The sequence below is a fragment of the Protomyctophum bolini genome (genome assembly GCF_963924005.1).
Source record: "Protomyctophum bolini genome assembly, chromosome: 17".
NCBI lineage: Eukaryota > Metazoa > Chordata > Actinopteri > Myctophiformes > Myctophidae > Protomyctophum > Protomyctophum bolini.
The window spans coordinates 16,381,640-16,399,176 of NC_137878.1; the positions used below are offsets into that span (position 1 = coordinate 16,381,640).

General features: G+C 44.1%; 1 protein-coding gene across 1 annotated transcript; it reads left to right on the forward strand.

Annotated features, from left to right (window-relative positions):
• Window positions 1–668: 668 nt before the first annotated feature.
• atp1a3a (ATPase Na+/K+ transporting subunit alpha 3a) lies at window positions 669–16,931 on the forward strand. Its single transcript, XM_080787675.1, has 15 exons — window positions 669–744; window positions 1,772–1,970; window positions 6,806–7,050; window positions 7,364–7,556; window positions 7,966–8,141; window positions 9,266–9,402; window positions 10,744–10,894; window positions 11,726–11,894; window positions 12,466–12,620; window positions 14,478–14,601; window positions 14,754–14,899; window positions 15,455–15,585; window positions 16,024–16,125; window positions 16,211–16,302; window positions 16,835–16,931. Exons 2-15 carry the CDS (start codon window positions 1,799–1,801, stop codon window positions 16,861–16,863), a joined length of 2,022 nt encoding a protein of 673 aa, XP_080643801.1. The 5' UTR covers window positions 669–744; window positions 1,772–1,798; the 3' UTR covers window positions 16,864–16,931.
• The last annotated feature ends 606 nt before the right edge of the window (window positions 16,932–17,537 follow it).

The following is a 17,537-nucleotide window of genomic DNA, read 5'->3' on the forward strand; positions in this document are numbered from 1 at the left end:
CAATGATGTCTTCCCTTTGTATTTACTATTTAGGGTTTCTTCCTGGAGGCTGAAACCATGACAGTCAAACATGAAAAACAGTGATATAGTGTATCATATCATCCCCTCCCCCTTTATCATGCGTACAGCTGTGGGTGCGACTTCAGTTCAGGTAGATCACCACCCATCACCACCTGGCTAATCAGGCATACTTAATGAACTGGTGGGCGTGTCCACATAAAAATGACGGAACTCCATCTTTAAGAAGAAATACTTTGTAGCATACAGAATACAAGTCCTAAATGCAACCTACTGTTTCACTCAGGGCTGGTGGTGGTGTACTTTGTGAGCTTGTGTTGGTTGTGTAGGTTGTGTAGCCTGTTGTGTAATATCTGTATCCCCCTGTCTGCATCTGTTTCTGTGTTGTGTCCCTACGTGTCATGATATCTCTGTGTGTTTGTGTATTCGTCTGTGCATCTCTGTTTTTATTGTTGTACTAGCGTTGGCTTCAACATACCGTATGTACAGTATCAATGTGTCTATAGCTCTCTTTCTGTGGTGAGTGGTGTTGTGTTGTATCTCTCTGTGTCTCTCTCTCCCTGTCTCTCCTAGGTCAGCCCATATGTCTCTGTGTATCTATATCGCTCCCTCTCTCCTCCCTTTCTCTCTTTGTGTTTGTCTCTCTTCTTCCAGGCCTGTGGCTGAGCCTGGGTCATTCTGTGAGACCACTGGGTCAGTTGTCTCCAATGACAACGGCTAGCTAACGTAATGACCCTATAGGCTAAACGCCGTCTAGTCGGCTACATTACATTTGTATGTGGCGCCGTGCCAGCTGCTTGACTAGTTCTGTTTTTGGCCCGCGGGTCTTGCCGCACATTGGCATGACGACATATAGCGATACATACACCCTTCTGCTTCAGCGCCTCACTTGCTCATGCGTTGCGTTTTTCTTTCTTTCTGCATCGCTCTTCTGGCTGTTATTGAATTGGTAGTGCATCGTGCTGTAGAGGGGGGGATATACGGGTGCTAGTGATCCGGAGGGACATCTCCAGGGGTCAGGGTAGAGACGTGGGATGAAGGCATGCTTGATTAAAATGGGAATTACACTTTCTAGGGTCATTTTCACATCTGCTCAGACTTTTGTTTGCACCCCAGGTTTTTAAGTTGCTTGATTTAGATAGGGTATATTCATTAGAAAATCACACCCGTGTGAACTGAGTAGTGCAGCTGTTCGTATTCCAAACAGACAGACAGACAGACATACACACGCGGCCAGTCATTGGAGCGGTTGAGAACCAGGGCGACTGTTTACAATTAGTTACGATGAATGAACATGGAATTTGGTGATGGATGGGCTTGCATGAGGGGGAGTTAAATTGATCAAATTAATATAAAGTGTCTATATTGAATCAAGCAGTTTAAAACGTGTGGGGTCCACACAACAGCCTGAGTGAAAATGACCCCTGAGGTGTTTTTAATTGAAATTCCCCTTTTAAGTTTACTCTGTGCCTGGAGTTGTGTATCTCTTCTGTTTCACCATTTTGACCGTCAACTAATTATCTTTATCTTTCTTTTCTTCTTTCCATTACTCTTCTTCCCACACCGACTCGACCTGTCCCGATATCTACCATTCCTCTCTTTAACTCCCTCCCATCTATCCATTTATTTTTGTCTCTGACCTCCATCTATTTCCTTTTTTATTTCCCCGTTTTCCCTGTGTTGCTCTCGTTTCCCTTCTTTCCCTACTCTCGTCTCCGTCCCTCTCTCTCCGGTTTCCTTCCCTGACTTCCAGGTGTGTCTGACCCTGACTGCCAAGCGCATGGCTCGTAAGAATTGTCTGGTGAAGAACCTGGAGGCCGTGGAGACCCTGGGCTCCACATCCACCATCTGCTCCGACAAGACGGGCACCCTGACCCAGAACAGGATGACTGTGGCCCACATGTGGTTCGACAACCAGATCCACGAAGCCGACACCACCGAGGACCAGTCCGGTGAGTTGGGGAGAGACGCAGAGACAATGTTTTGCATCAGTGATCACCAATACCACTACTAGGTTTATTTATTTAACCTTTGAAAGTAAAGATCTCCTTTTCAAGAGTGCCGTGGCCAAGATAAGCAGCAGCGCATTTAACACAAGACTAAATGTAAATCTCGAGGAAGTGACATGCCGAGTGGGAATCCCACCATCTCTGCTAGAGATTAGGGGATGCAAGGAATCTTCATTTCTTTCTAATCAAATACTTGTTCCAATCCCTCAGCGATTACCGTAGCATTGTACTGTGCTACATGTAGCAACTGTCAGAGGACAGTGAATAGATAGTGTACATAATGGTATGTCAGTCGGATCTGAAACGATGGATGACTGCGTAATGCGTATAGGCTGATTTAAAGATTGCCATACTTGAGAATATCTTGTAAATTCAGGGGTTGAACGTTGGGGTACCATTGAAAACCTATAAGGCAAGAATGTCACATTTTAATTATGCTTTAAGTAGCATGTGACGTTATTCATGATTCTGAATCAATCGTTTATAGAGAGAAAAGGAAATATAAATGAATAAACATTGAGATTGCAGAGCATGTTTGCCTATTTTCACAGAATGTTCACCTATTATGGTGCCCAGAATTGGGATGCTAAGGGTTCATGTGGTTAATATTTCCTGCTTCAAAATGTAGTAAAATATCCTAATATGATATAATATGAATATATACAATTGTGGAGTGCTTGGTAAGAGTAAGCGGATGACAGCAAGGGTTATTGGATTAAAGTGCTTTTATTTTCTGGTGCCAGATACTCAAATTAAGTATTAGAGGCTCTAAAAACCTAAAATACCCTCTAAAAACCCTTATGTCTAATCTAACTTAGCCTACTAGGCTTTTTATTTATTTTGAAAAACATTTTGAAATGGTAAAAATAGACAATCTGCATTGACACGTTGTGAGCCCGTAGCTCGGTTATTTTCACTGTTTTAAAATGATTTTCAAAGTGAAAAGATATGCCTTATAAGATTAGGCATAAGGGATAAGGCGCCGCACAAGATAGGGCCAGCCACCACAAGTATAATTACAAAGTATAGGTATTGCAACGAGGAGATTCTGGTGCCAGTCAGAAAGTCAGGAATCCTTCCCACTGCTTCAGCAGAGCGGTCTCTGTCTCAGTGTGTTGAAGAAAGAGAGGCCAAGCAGTCCCAGCAGAGAGAGCAGATGGAACATGCTGTCGTGATGGAGGCGTGTGGAGAAGGCCACTTTATGCACAACAGGTGTGTCGTCACACCCAGCCCAGAGTCCAATTACTCTGACTCAGGTCAGGTGTGACTACCACCTACTGTAAAATATAATTTTTACAAATATAATTATGCCTGTTTCATGAACCTGCTGCCAGCAAGTCAGTATGGGATGCACACACAGATCCGACACACCACGGACCAACATGCTGAAACAACGGTCGGACATGCGCTGCTCCCGTGCTTGCGGTCAGGGTTAGGTTAGGGTTTGAGGTAGGTTGTCGGTCTAATGATAGTCGGACCAATAGTATGTCTAAACTTGTGACGAAGCACATTTCTATGTTTTTCTGCTTTATTTTCCCTATACGTGTTATTGTTTATGAAGACAAATGTAACATGTGATGCTGCATACTTCAGATTCGGATCAAAGTGTTTCCAAATGACAAACCATGGATGAATAAGGAAATGAAAGAAGCATTATATAGGAAAAAACGTGCTTTTGAACAAGGGGATCTAGTTCAAGTGAAATTAATTCAGAAAGAGATCAAACGGATAACTAGTGAATGTAAACATAACTACAAACTTAAAATTGAGAGGCAAATGAGGGATACCAATGTACGTCAAGCCTGGAAGGGGTTGTATACAATGGTAGGAATAAAGGAAAAGAAAGAGGTCATCAACACTAGTGATGATATGTCTTTTGCCAATGAGCTAAATATCTTTTATGGCAGATTTGATACTTCAGACTTTTCCACTGAACGCAATCTGTTAAGGGAACAATTCAGCAGTAGTGAGTCAATTACTATTACAGAGGAGGAGGTGCGTAGAACCCTCAATAGAATTAACCCACGCAAAGCACCGGGTCCCGATGGGATAAGGGGTTATGTGCTTAAGGAGTGTAGGGAGCAGCTCAGCCCTGTACTGAGACACATGTTCCAGGTATCGCTAGATACACACTATATACCAAAAGCGTGGAAGACCTCGCTTATAGTTCCAGTGCCGAAAATGTCTAATCCCAAAGTCCTTAACGACTATCGGCCAGTTGCCTTGACATCATTGTTAATAAAAAGCTTGGAGCGCATTATCTTAAATAACCTCCTTAATAATGTGCAACATGAAATGGACCCCTTGCAATTTGCATATAGAAAGGGGAGGGGCACTGATGATGCTCTTCTTCTTATGCTTAATAAAATCTACTACCATCTAGATAAACCTCAAAAGAAACGATATGCTCGAGTACTCTTTGTAGACTTCTCCTCTGCGTTTAACACAATGAGACCTCATATTTTGATGAGGAAACTATTTGATATGGGTGTTAACACCAATATCATCAGGTGGGTGGAGTCATTCCTGACTGAGCGGGTACAACAGGTCAAGGTGAATAAAGCAATATCTCTCCCCATTACGACCAACACGGGGGCTCCACAAGGGAGCGTGATTTCACCAGTACTGTTCACGCTGTACACAAGCGACTGTAGGAGTGAGTCAGATAACACCTGTATTGTTAAATTCGCAGATGACACAGCTATTGTTGGTCTGATTGAGGATGATGAGATAAGCTATAGAAGAACAGTGGACGAGTTTGCCGGTTGGTGCAGGAGTAACTCCCTCCAGCTTAATATCAAAAAAACTAAGGAGGTCATATTGGACCTTAGGACTGGTGCCCATGCACACCAGGAAATAGTCATTGGTGGGGATGGGGTAGTGATGGTGGACGAATATAAGTACTTGGGTACAACGATTGATTCCAAGCTGACATGGAATTCCAACACTCATTCCATCTACAAGAAAGGTCAGCAGAGGCTGCATTTTATGCGCAGACTGAGACAGTATAACGTTGAAAAAAATATCATGGCACTCTTTCATCGATCCTTTGTGGAGAGTGCATTGACATTTTGTTTTGTTTCATGGTATGGCTCATTATCACTGGTTAATAAGAACAAACTCCATAAAATCATCAGCGTGTCCAGCAAAATAGCTGGGGTACGATTTGAGAGTATGACCTCAATGTATGAGACCCGGGTACTCAGGAAGGGGAAAGCCATTACTAGGGACAACACACACCCGTTACACAGCCAATACCATCTTTTACCATCAGGGCGACGGTATATGGTACCTTCCCTGCAGGCTAGGGCCTCAAGATCATTTGTTCCCATAAGTATAGGACTTATGAACAAGCAGGCCCCATCTCAGTTCCGTGTGATGTGATGCCTCTTGGAACTATGACTGGTGGCCTTCTGTTGGCACTGTTTCTTTATTGTCTATGTACTGTCTGTGATCTGTTTGTTTGCATGTTTTATGTATATCCTGATGACTGCTGTGCACAAAACAAATTTCCGAAAGGACAAATAAAGTATCTATCTATCTATCTACTTAGATAGTATTATTCTCTATTCACTTTATCCACAAGAATGGTAATGGGCCTGCAGTACAGGGCTGATTGACAGCTGTCAGGGACTGATGGCCCCACCCACACTAAGGTTTCATATGGAGGGAGTGGCACATAGGGAACAGGGGGAAAACTGCAAACAGAGGTGTAGGCCTACACAGGAGAGAGGAGCTCCAGGCGCCAGATACAGTTTAATTCACTATTGGTCATAGTTTGGATTAAACGTTGCCGGCGTGCGTGGTATGTGGCGGAGCCGGTGCTAATGGTGAGCTCGTTCCAAACTTTTCTGCTGGGATTGTGACTATATAGGGGTACCCCAATCGTGTTTTTTTCGTTGGATTATTCGGAGCGGATATTTTATATTTCTTTGGACACCTAGGAACTCTCAAGGAACTATTGTAAACGGCCGCGGGCGCGCGCTTCATTAAGGAAGAGGAGAGGACGAACGCGGACTTTATTTATTTATTTAATACTTACGCGGTTCTGCGCACTTGACTTTGGGGGGATTGTTTATTGTTTTGTTTGTTGTGAACGTTGTGACGCAGGACGCTACAGAGAGCGTCGGGACTTGTTTGGGGCGGGAGGGGTTTTGAAAGAGTACTGTTTGTGGATTTCAGTTTGTTTGCCTGTTTATTTCTTTTATGTTATAGGGAGAGCGACAGGGACAGATGCACTTTGCCAAGAGCATTGCTTTGATTGTACACCGTTTGTTTGACAGTAGTGCTTTTCTGCCTCTCTATTTAAATAACTTAAACTATATTCCTACGATCCTGTTGTTTATTTTTCCTTAGCTAATGGTTTTCCTTAAGTGTTAAAGGGCAATTGTTACAAACTAAAGCCTGTACCCGTCAGTATTCCTCATTATCTCTGCTCATGGAATACAAGAGTGCTCGTATAAATCTACGTGATACATTTCCAAGGGGTGCAGTCTGTCACGGAACGCCCTGCGCTCCTCCACGTCCTCCCAAGTTATCCACACGACGCACAATGGAGGACATTAGGGAGGACTTCACACCTACTAACTATATGGATTAGGTGTGGAGTTGTAATTTTATGCCTGCCATGTTTCAGCTGGTGCAACCCTTAAAATGTTGCATCCAATGCACGTAAACAACGTTTGAACTTACGCACAGCCAGTGCTGGTCTTTAATCAGCATGTATGTCAGTATGTGTTTGCCACCCCTAAATAAATATCTCTACTCTCTGTCTTCAGGTGCGTCGTTTGACAAGACCTCCCTGACGTGGGTGTCCTTGGCGCGCATCGCCTCCCTGTGCAACCGCGCTGCGTTCAAGGCCGGCCAGGACCAGCTGCCCATCCTGAAGAGGGACGTGGCGGGAGACGCCTCGGAGTCGGCTCTGCTCAAGTGCATCGAGCTGTCCTGTGGAAACGTCAAGCAAATCAGGGAGAAGAACAAGAAGGTGGCCGAGATCCCGTTCAACTCCACCAACAAGTACCAGGTCAGTGAGTGTGCTGCGCAAAAATGTTACAGTATGTATTCACACACAAAGCAGTAGTGGAAAATAACTAAGTACATTTACTCAAGTACTGTAATTAAGGCCTGGACCGGTGGCCTAGCGGTCCGGGAACCTAGGCTCCAGTGTAGCCTGACAGTGTGTCGCAGGTTGGAGTCGCCATCCCGATGGCCATTGCTGCGTGTCACTCCCCTTCTCTCTCTCCCCGCTTCCTGTCTAACTTCACTAAACTTTCTGTTGTGAGAATTTATTTGATATATATGAGAATGGCCGATAACAACCACATCCCCTTTCCCAGCTCTCCATTCACGAGACAGACATCGAGGATGACGACCGCTACCTGCTGGTGATGAAGGGAGCCCCGGAGAGGATCCTGGACAACTGCTCCACCATCATGCTGCAGGGCAAGGAGCAGCCCATGAACGAAGAGCTGAAGGAGTCCTTCCAGAACGCATACATGGAGCTGGGAGGACTGGGAGAGAGAGTGCTGGGTAAGATGGGAGGATGGAGAGAAAATAACTAAAATCGCTAAAACTAAAAAAAAAAGCAGCATATGAAAAATATTTAACACAAAAAAGTTGTCCTTTAACCGCTTACGTGTGTATGTTATTGTGCAACAAATATTGAAAATAACCGATCTACAAAAAGACAACACATTTTGACACATTTTGCACTGATCTGCTTTTCTTTTTTAGAATTTAATATATATATGTAATAATTTTGTACAGTATATTAAAATATACTGTATCTATAAACACAATTACACATATATTGTTGGTGCCAAAAATGGGGATGCTTGGGATGATAAATTAGGACAAACACAGAGCTCTCCTCTCCTCTCCTCTCCTCTCCTCTCCTCTCCTCTCCTCTCCTCTCCTCTCCTCTCCCCTCCCCTCCCAGGTTTCTGCCATGTGTTCCTGCCTGAGGACAAGTTCCCCAAGGGCTTCGCCTTCGACACAGATGACGTCAACTTCCAGACAGACAACCTGTGCTTCGTGGGCCTCATGTCCATGATTGATCCTCCCCGCGCTGCCGTGCCCGACGCCGTGGGCAAATGCCGGTCTGCTGGCATCAAGGTGAGAGCCACTTTCCCCCCACGTTACTGTACTTCAAGGTTGTTGTTTTTTTAGTTGGATACTTTAATAAAGGTACAGCTCTCTATCTCTATATTGTCCTATCATCATTAACCTATGATGCTCAATACTTATATAACCATCCCAACACTCTCTTAACCACTTAAAACCTATAATATTTTGTTGACTGGGGTCCTCTAGGGGTGTATATTTGTGGTTTGTGTGCTTATTATACTACCATAAAGGAAATACATAGACAGACTATAGTAATTCCACTGCTGCTGCAAGGCTAATTTGGTTGCCACCTGCCAGGTGTTTCTAATTAGACAACAGCAGTTAATTCAGTTAATTTAGCAGCAGCTGTTTCTAATAATGGATTGCATTTTTAAAGCGTGTGGGAGACAATAGTGTGGAGGATATTCTCTACTAGATATTATTCCGTAGGATATTATTCCGTAGGTGTGAGAGGCACGTAGAGGCCCTCACACATACGTCACACTCCGGATCCGACCGATAATGTCTGACAGTCGGAGTGTCGGGAGCTTTGTCAGAGTACCCGTTGTACCTGTGTCCCTTTTATGCCCAAACTGTCCCTATATGACGTAGATCTCTGTGTCTGTCTGTCTGCCTGTGTCCCTCCCTTTTATGCTGATATATGCCCTGATATATGCCCTGATGTATGCCCCGGCCCCCTACCCTGTAGTGTAGATTGGACATATTGGTTTGATCAGCAGTTTTGGACTACTGTAGATCCATATATGCGCATATATGATGAATTGATCCAGAATGCCGCAGCTCGCTTGGTCAAAATTCTCGAATGAGTACAAAACTCTGATGCTGCCTTCTCACGGGGGTACATGTCCGGCACCTGTCCCAGGAACAGTGGTTGGGACCTGGATCTCCATATAAGCCTAAGGGCATATAGGGTTTCTTTAGTTTCTTTATGGTTGTCAAGTTAAGTCAGAGTGGCGTGGCCGTAGTCCACTGGCCAGTCCTCCCTTAAGCCAATTTTAATATATAGGATATTATAACAATTATTATTGTCTCACTCTACTCACTCAGCTTTCTTTGTCGCCTTCTTGTTTTCTACTAACTTTTCTATTCATTGTATTTAATTTTGTGTGCAGGTCATCATGGTGACCGGAGACCACCCAATCACAGCCAAGGCCATTGCTAAGGGCGTGGGCATCATCTCAGAAGGCAACGAGACAGTAGAGGACATCGCTGCCCGCCTCAACATCCCTGTCAGCCAGGTCAACCCCAGGTAACATACAGTACACATCCCTGTCAGCCAGGTAACATACAGTACACATCCCTGTCAGCCAGGTAACATACAGTACACATCCCTGTCAGCCAGGTAATATACAGTACACATCCCTGTCAGCCAGGTAATATACAGTACAGTACACATCCCTGTCAGCCAGGTAACATACAGTACACATCCCTGTCAGCCAGGTAACATACAGTACACATCCCTGTCAGCCAGGTAACATACAGTACACATCCCTGTCAGCCAGGTAATATACAGTACACATCCCTGTCAGCCAGGTCAACCCCAGGTAACATACAGTACACATCCCTGTCAGCCAGGTAACATACAGTACACATCCCTGTCAGCCAGGTAATATACAGTACACATCCCTGTCAGCCAGGTCAACCCCAGGTAACATACAGTACACATCCCTGTCAGCCAGGTAATATACAGTACAGTACACATCCCTGTCAGCCAGGTAACATACAGTACACATCCCTGTCAGCCAGGTAACATACAGTACACATCCCTGTCAGCCAGGTAATATACAGTACAGTACACATCCCTGTCAGCCAGGTAACATACAGTACACATCCCTGTCAGCCAGGTAATATACAGTACACATCCCTGTCAGCCAGGTAATATACAGTACACATCCCTGTCAGCCAGATCAACCCCAGGTAATATACAGTACACAAGGGCTGTCAGATCCAATCTAAAGATTAAAGTCCAATTCGAAATTGTAATTAAAGAAACTAAAACAAAAAAATCCCGCTTTAAATACTGTAGAAACATTCTATTTGAACTATTTCAAAATGTTAAAAAACAGTAAAAAGAAAAAGACAAAAAGGTTTAGGCATAAGGGTTAAGGTGGTGTGCAAGGTACTAGTGATCAGTGACATCACGTCGGTGTACTCTGCAGGCCAAATGGTGCGTTCACACGGGCAGACACAAAGACGCGTTGTGAGTTGATTTGGAGCAGCTACATGCATCATTGCATCTTTCCAACGTCATATCGGTGGCTTCCATTGGCAATGAATGGCAGACTGCATCTATGCCCTTGTGAATGCACCAAAAGAGTACACCGAGAATTAGTGGTATTCCCATTCACACTTTGATGCCAATACTTTTGTACATTTACTCAAGTAAATCTTGAACACTGTACTGTAAAAAAAACTTTTACGAGTATTTTTAGATTGTGGTATTGATACTGTTACTTAATCAAAACAGCTTTTGTACTTCCTCCATCACTGCACACTGCACACAACACAAATACACGCTTTCTTCACTCATTTGCCCCAAACCCAGTAGTATGTCAATAAATACTCAGCCGGAACCGTGTGAATGTTGCAGGGATGCCAAGGCGTGCGTCATCCACGGCACGGACCTGAAGGAGCTGAGCCAGGACCAGATGGACGACATCCTGAGGAACCACACAGAGATCGTATTCGCCAGGACGTCCCCGCAGCAGAAGCTCATCATCGTGGAGGGCTGTCAGAGACAGGTACTAGTACACATGCATGCACAGTGTATGCACGTGCACAGGCAAGTGCACGTGCAGTTGTCTCAACCCGACCTGGAAAGCCCATACGTTGTTGTTATACCTTTCAACCCGGGAAAGCATCGGCGTCATTTTAGTTGTACTAAGTTTCAAATTTGTATTTTTTTATCCATAAATTAACCGTATCACTGCCACCTGGTGGACGCAAGTGCCAATGCTTAACTGCCGACCCGGATCTACTTGGTTTTAGTGTGATGCACGTCTGGTTTGGGCGTTCATTTTAGATGCTAAGATATTAGCGTCAATTCTAGCGAGCTAAAATGAGGCCATCCTTGCTCTAGAAAACACCAATGTTCCAATCGGGATCACCGGATAATCAGAAAAGACCTCCAAACATCGGCATTTTGTCAAAACCATGGAGAGTTATTCAGCTTTTTAGTCAGCCTGTATATAAGAAGTGAACGGCACTTCGCATGCATGAAACCGGTCTAGGATCGCTGAAGAAGGAAAGGCCAAGCAAAAAAAAGAAATCAGTGATCCGCTTATATGACGGAACGTTCCGCCAGAAGCGGTTGCCGATCTACAAGCGCACAATGCCTCGCAGCACACAATACTGAATCAAAAACAGTAGTTCAGAAAATGTAGGTTAGGATTTAGAAGGTGTTATTGGAATCGGACTCGGGTCTTATTAAACTATACATAGACGTACAGTATATAGGCACAGACGTGAACTGCCTTATTTAATTCACCGAAAGGCAAGGCATGAAATGGTACTTCACAAGCTGATTGTGGTCGGTCAGTTCTGTGCTGTGTCTCTCTCTCTCCGTCTGCCAGGGTGCCATCGTGGCCGTGACGGGTGACGGTGTGAACGACTCTCCTGCCCTGAAGAAGGCCGACATCGGCGTCGCCATGGGGATCTCGGGCTCTGACGTGTCCAAGCAGGCGGCCGACATGATCCTCCTGGACGACAACTTTGCCTCCATCGTCACAGGAGTGGAGGAAGGTGAGGAGGTGGAGGCGTCACAGTCCTGATGTCCCCTGGGTCACGGAAGTCATTTCTCTATGCAGAATAACATTGAGTTTTATTAGAGTCATCTCATATAAGACAAAGAAACAAATTGTCCCTGCACTGTTGTCAGGGAGGTGGCTCTGTATCGTTTACGATGTTTCTGGCAAAAATGTAGTTACTTCGGCGACGGTAACGATAATGTTTTCTTGCTGTGAGTTGATGCTTCATATCCATATGCGTCAAACAGCCGCTCATTTGTTTATTTTTGGAACACAGTTCTTATATGACACAATATTAAACATGTCGTCTATGACCCATAAATGAATGTGCAAATTAGTTGGGCATAGGGTTCACGCACCAGATATTGCCGATCAGATACTTTTGGCGTGCGACACAATGGTGCACAACCAAGTATAAATCTGAATCACTCTCGGATAATTAGCCTGAGATCAATACCATTTTCGGGTTTCTGATCCAGAGCACTTGACCATGATTCATCGCTAGCATAGGAATGCATTGACTACTTTTCAGACACCTTGAACATGTTTTCCCTTTCCTTGTTTAGGCCGTCTGATCTTTGACAACCTGAAGAAGTCCATTGCCTACACCCTGACCAGCAACATCCCAGAGATCACTCCTTTCCTCTTCTTCATCATTGTCAACATCCCCCTGCCCCTGGGAACCATCACCATCCTCTGTATCGACCTGGGAACTGACATGGTGAGAAACACACACAAAACGCAGCAGCACAGGCACCAATATAAATAGGCCAATCAGTAAAATACACACTGATATAGTAGAGATAGACATGAATACGTATTTATAGGTATTTATGTACAGGAAATATGTATATAAATGATATGCTTGGGTTTATGTACGATTGCATATTTCGGTATTCTTGGTTTGTTTCTAGCTAAAATCAGCTGACGTAATAATAATTGTTCATTATTATCATCATAATCATTTTGTCGAACAATGTTCTGGAAATGTGTTTTTTTTTCTCTGTTTTGTGTGCAACTAAGTTACTCTTCTAATAGGGCATAATGAACCTCAGGGTTGTATGCCGGTGTCACCTACAGTATGTTAACTAAATTGTATTTAACCATATGGTAAACCACAGAAAAACAACTATTCGTTCATTTTATATACACAAAGAGATCCACACAAATGCAGGAATGATTCTGAATGTACCAACTGATGACAACATGCATGAACACAAAGAACATGGACAAACAATAGACACATGTGCATACACACATACAATCATACACACATCATCACCCTGGCCAGCAGTGTGCATACACTGCTGGCACAAACCGTGTGTGTGTGTGTGGGTGTGTGTGTGTGTGTGTGTGTGTGTGTGTGTGTGTGTGTGTGTGTGGGTGTGTGTGTGTGTGTGTGTGTGTGTGTGTGTGTGTGTGTGTGTGTGTGTGTGTGTGTGTGTGTGTGTGTGTGTGTGTGTGTGTGTGTGTGTGTGTGTGTGTGTGTGTGTGTGTGTGTGTGTGTGTGTGTGTGTGTGTGTGGGGGGTGTGCAGTCAGTCACCAGTCACGATCGGTGGTGGACACATTGAGCATTCACCTGTATGTAGTCTATGTTCTGTATGCACACTCATGCTTGGATGCCCATGGCTGAGCATATACTGTATACCATACAGCATGGGTTATGCACTGCCTAATCTAATATGTGCACAGGTACACACACAATAATGTATAGCAGGTATCAATTTTCCTCATGCACACACACATGGCTCCACATTATGTAAACCATCTGCCTTCATTCACAGTGTGCAGGCATAAAGTGATGCTCATCCACCTGAAAATGATTAGTCTCTCTGCCTTTCTCTTGGGACTTCATCTCTCTCTCTCTCTCTCTCTCCTGCCATCCTTCTTAATCAATTCCTCCACACTTTCATGCCCCTTTAAACCATTTAAACCCGTTAAAACCATCTGTGTCATTTTAGATTGTAGCTGTATACTGTACAGCAGCGTGCACCCCCGTTACCTCCTGACCTAGCTGACGCACCTCCCAATGCTCAGTCTCCTTGTATTTGGCCCATCTTTATTTTTATTTTTATGTGATAATGGCAAATAATCACAGAATGTCACTCACTGCACTGAGAGACATGCAGCTGCTGTATACTCCCCCTGGCTGCTCTACACTGTACATCTCCTTACCACAGTGTTGTACCGGATTCTTCCGTTTGTGTTAAATAACGCCATAAAACCGCCATTACCCTTTTCATGTCACACACCCCCTAGACAGCGTTCACGCACCACAAGGGGTGCAAGCACCACAGTTTGGGAACCACTGCATACAGCATACACCACATGTGTACTGTACACGTCACTTCTTTGAAATGTGATTTTGGATAATTTGAGCACGAATCTTCTCTTCTGGGGGTCCCTGACACAAAACATTTTCAGATGGGCGGGTCCGTGGCCAAATACATTTCATTTTAGGGGTCCTTGACGCAGAAACGTTTGAGATCTACTGGTTTAGAAAACATTTGTAGAATCTGTCTCAGGTATTGGGTTAATGGGTGAACCTCCATTGCTCTCTCTCTCTCCCTCCATCAGGTCCCAGCCATCTCACTGGCCTACGAGGCAGCAGAAAGTGACATCATGAAGCGTCAGCCCAGGAACCCAGCCAGGGACAAGCTGGTGAACGAGAGGCTGATCAGCATCGCCTACGGACAGATCGGTACGTCACACTTACACTCTTGTATAGAGTATTGTTTTGATTGTTTTGATTATTATGCTGATAGGTGATGAATGTCTGCCCTTTGGTATCATTTGTAATCAGTGAATCAATCATCAGTCTCCCTCCTCCACCCCCTTCTGTGCATATGACAGGTATGATCCAAGCCCTGGGAGGGTTCTTCTCCTACTTTGTGATCCTGGCTGAGAACGGTTTCCTTCCCTCTCTGCTGGTCGGCATCAGGCTCAACTGGGACGACCGCTCCATGAACGACCTGGAGGACAGCTACGGACAGCAATGGGTACGCTACACATGGATTACAGCACAATAAAACCTCTCCGCTGAAAATGTTTATATGACCAGGTGCCATTTGTGAAACTTTGTTGAAATGAGACCCCCCCCCCCCACACACACACACACACACACACACACGAGCTTGCAGATCAGCTATTTCTTGGCAAATGTTTGCCTATTATAACTTACCCAGAACAGGGATGCAAGAGTTCATTATACTTGTCTATGACAAAGCAGTGTCACTCACCAAAATTCAGTTATTGTTGGTGAGCGACACTGTTTACATATTACGTTAAAATATGGAGATAAGAGGTTTCTGCCCGACAGCAACGATATGCCAATAGTATGGTAGCATTTTGTCTTTGACCTGTGTTTTCACCCTGCCTCCCTCTCTCTCCCTGTATAGACATATGTCTCTCTCCCTGTATAGACATATGTCTTTGACCTGTGTTTTCACCCTGCCTCCCTCTCTCTCCCTGTATAGACATATGTCTCTCTCACTATATAGACATATGTCTTTGACCTGTGTTTTCACCCTGCCTCCCTCTCTCTCCCTGTATAGACATATGAGCAGCGTAAGATTGTGGAATACACCTGCCACACGGCCTTCTTTGTCAGCATCGTAGTGGTGCAGTGGGCGGATGTCATCATCTGCAAGACCAGACGCAACTCTGTGTTCCAGCAGGGCATGAAGTGAGTACAAACATTTCAGCCACAGTTAAACTAGTACTACTGCTCCTGCTCCACTCCTGTCCTAAAACACACTCCTCTGGACGGAGCCTCTCTTGGAAAGAATCTTAAGACCTGAGGCCGATTCTAAAAATGTCTTCTAAACGTATGATTCTATTTCAGTGGTTCTCAAACGTTTTCATTTCACGCCCCAAAATTATATGGATTTGACCGCGGAGCAGTATTTCAAAATATTTTGTTCCAGGGATGCAAAGATTTAAGTTAAAAATGTTCGCTAAAAGCTTTAATCAATTATAGAAAATATATGTGTTGATAGACATATTTAGAATATACTGACATATTTAGAATATACATATAATTATTCTCTCTCTCTCTCTCTCTCTCTCTCTCTCTCTCTCTGAGTGAGAAGGTGTTGACTTGATTCTGTTTGTTTTTCCCCAGGAATAAGATTTTGATCTTTGGCCTGTTTGAGGAGACGGCCCTGGCTGCCTTCCTGTCCTACTGCCCTGGCATGGACGTGGCACTACGGATGTACCCACTCAAGTAAGGAGCAGGCCCTCCCTATGCACAGGCATCATTCCTTCCCATTGTCTCTCTCTCATTCTCTCTCTTTCATTCTCTCTCACAGGCCTAGTTGGTGGTTCTGTGCATTCCCGTACAGTTTCCTCATCTTTGTTTACGATGAGATCCGAAAACTCATCCTGCGCCGGAACCCTGGAGGTAAAACAACACACACGCACACACACATGCATGCACACACACACACACACACACACACACATGAAACACATGAAATAACCAAGTATATATCCACACTGCACACTGTGCCAAAGTTTATATAGTAAGTGATGACCAGTGGACTATGAAAGGTCTTGGTTCATTTTTTATTTTATTTTTTGTCTTTTTTACTCTTTACATCCAAAACCTCAATTGCTCAAAGCATGCAGTGCATAAATCTGAATCATTGTAAATGACTGTAATCAGGTATAGCAATATTTCTGAGAAGAGGGGGAAAGAAACTGTGCATGTATTCACTAAATGCAACACTCATAACATTATCTAAAGACATGACATGATTTATTTCAGTACTAGTTCAAAATACAATTCAAAATGTAGTCATAATACTAATAATAATAATACAATCAAAATAACAATAATAATACAATCAAAATAACATTTAATAAAGGGAATCTTCTAACTCTTTGTCTGTCTCTTTGTTTCTCTTCCTCCTTTCCTTTGTTTTCTTCTGCAGGCTGGGTGGAAAAAGAGACGTACTATTAAATTATCAAACCATTCTTTACTTCTCACCCTGTTCCTCCCCTGAGCTCATCCCCCCTTTTCTCTGCCCCTCTGTCTCTTTCTCTCTCTCTCTCTCTCTCTCTGAGTGAGAAGGTGTTCCTTCCTACTCCCACCCATCCATCTCTCCTTGACACACCCCACCCTCCCCTCCTCTTCACCATCCTCCCATCTCCTTCTAATCTACACCTTCTTCTAAAAACAAAAAAACAAAAAACACACACACACAAAACACCAAAACAACGAGAGGACCAATGACAGAGGAGGAGAGAAGAGAATGGGTGGAGTGTGGCCCCACCCCTCTCATCCTTTTGTTTTCTTCTCTCATCCTCTGTCCTCCTTTTTTACAGCATTAGTCTGCCACTGGTTGTACTGTTCTTTGAGATCACCGTTGTAGATCCACTCACTCTTCATATACAACTGTGTGCTCTAAAGCCTGATTTTTAACGAACGTCGGCGTCGTGTGCAGAAAATAGCCGATCCACAAGCTCCGATCCACAAAATAGCCGTTCCACAACAAGCACGCAACGTGTTCGCTTTATTAGATCAGCTATTATCTGCGAGTGACACCATGGTTACGACACGAACCACGCTGCTGTGAGGAAACTCCATGAATGGTAACAATAACGACGGTGAATTAACACTAAAAGAAGCCCTGA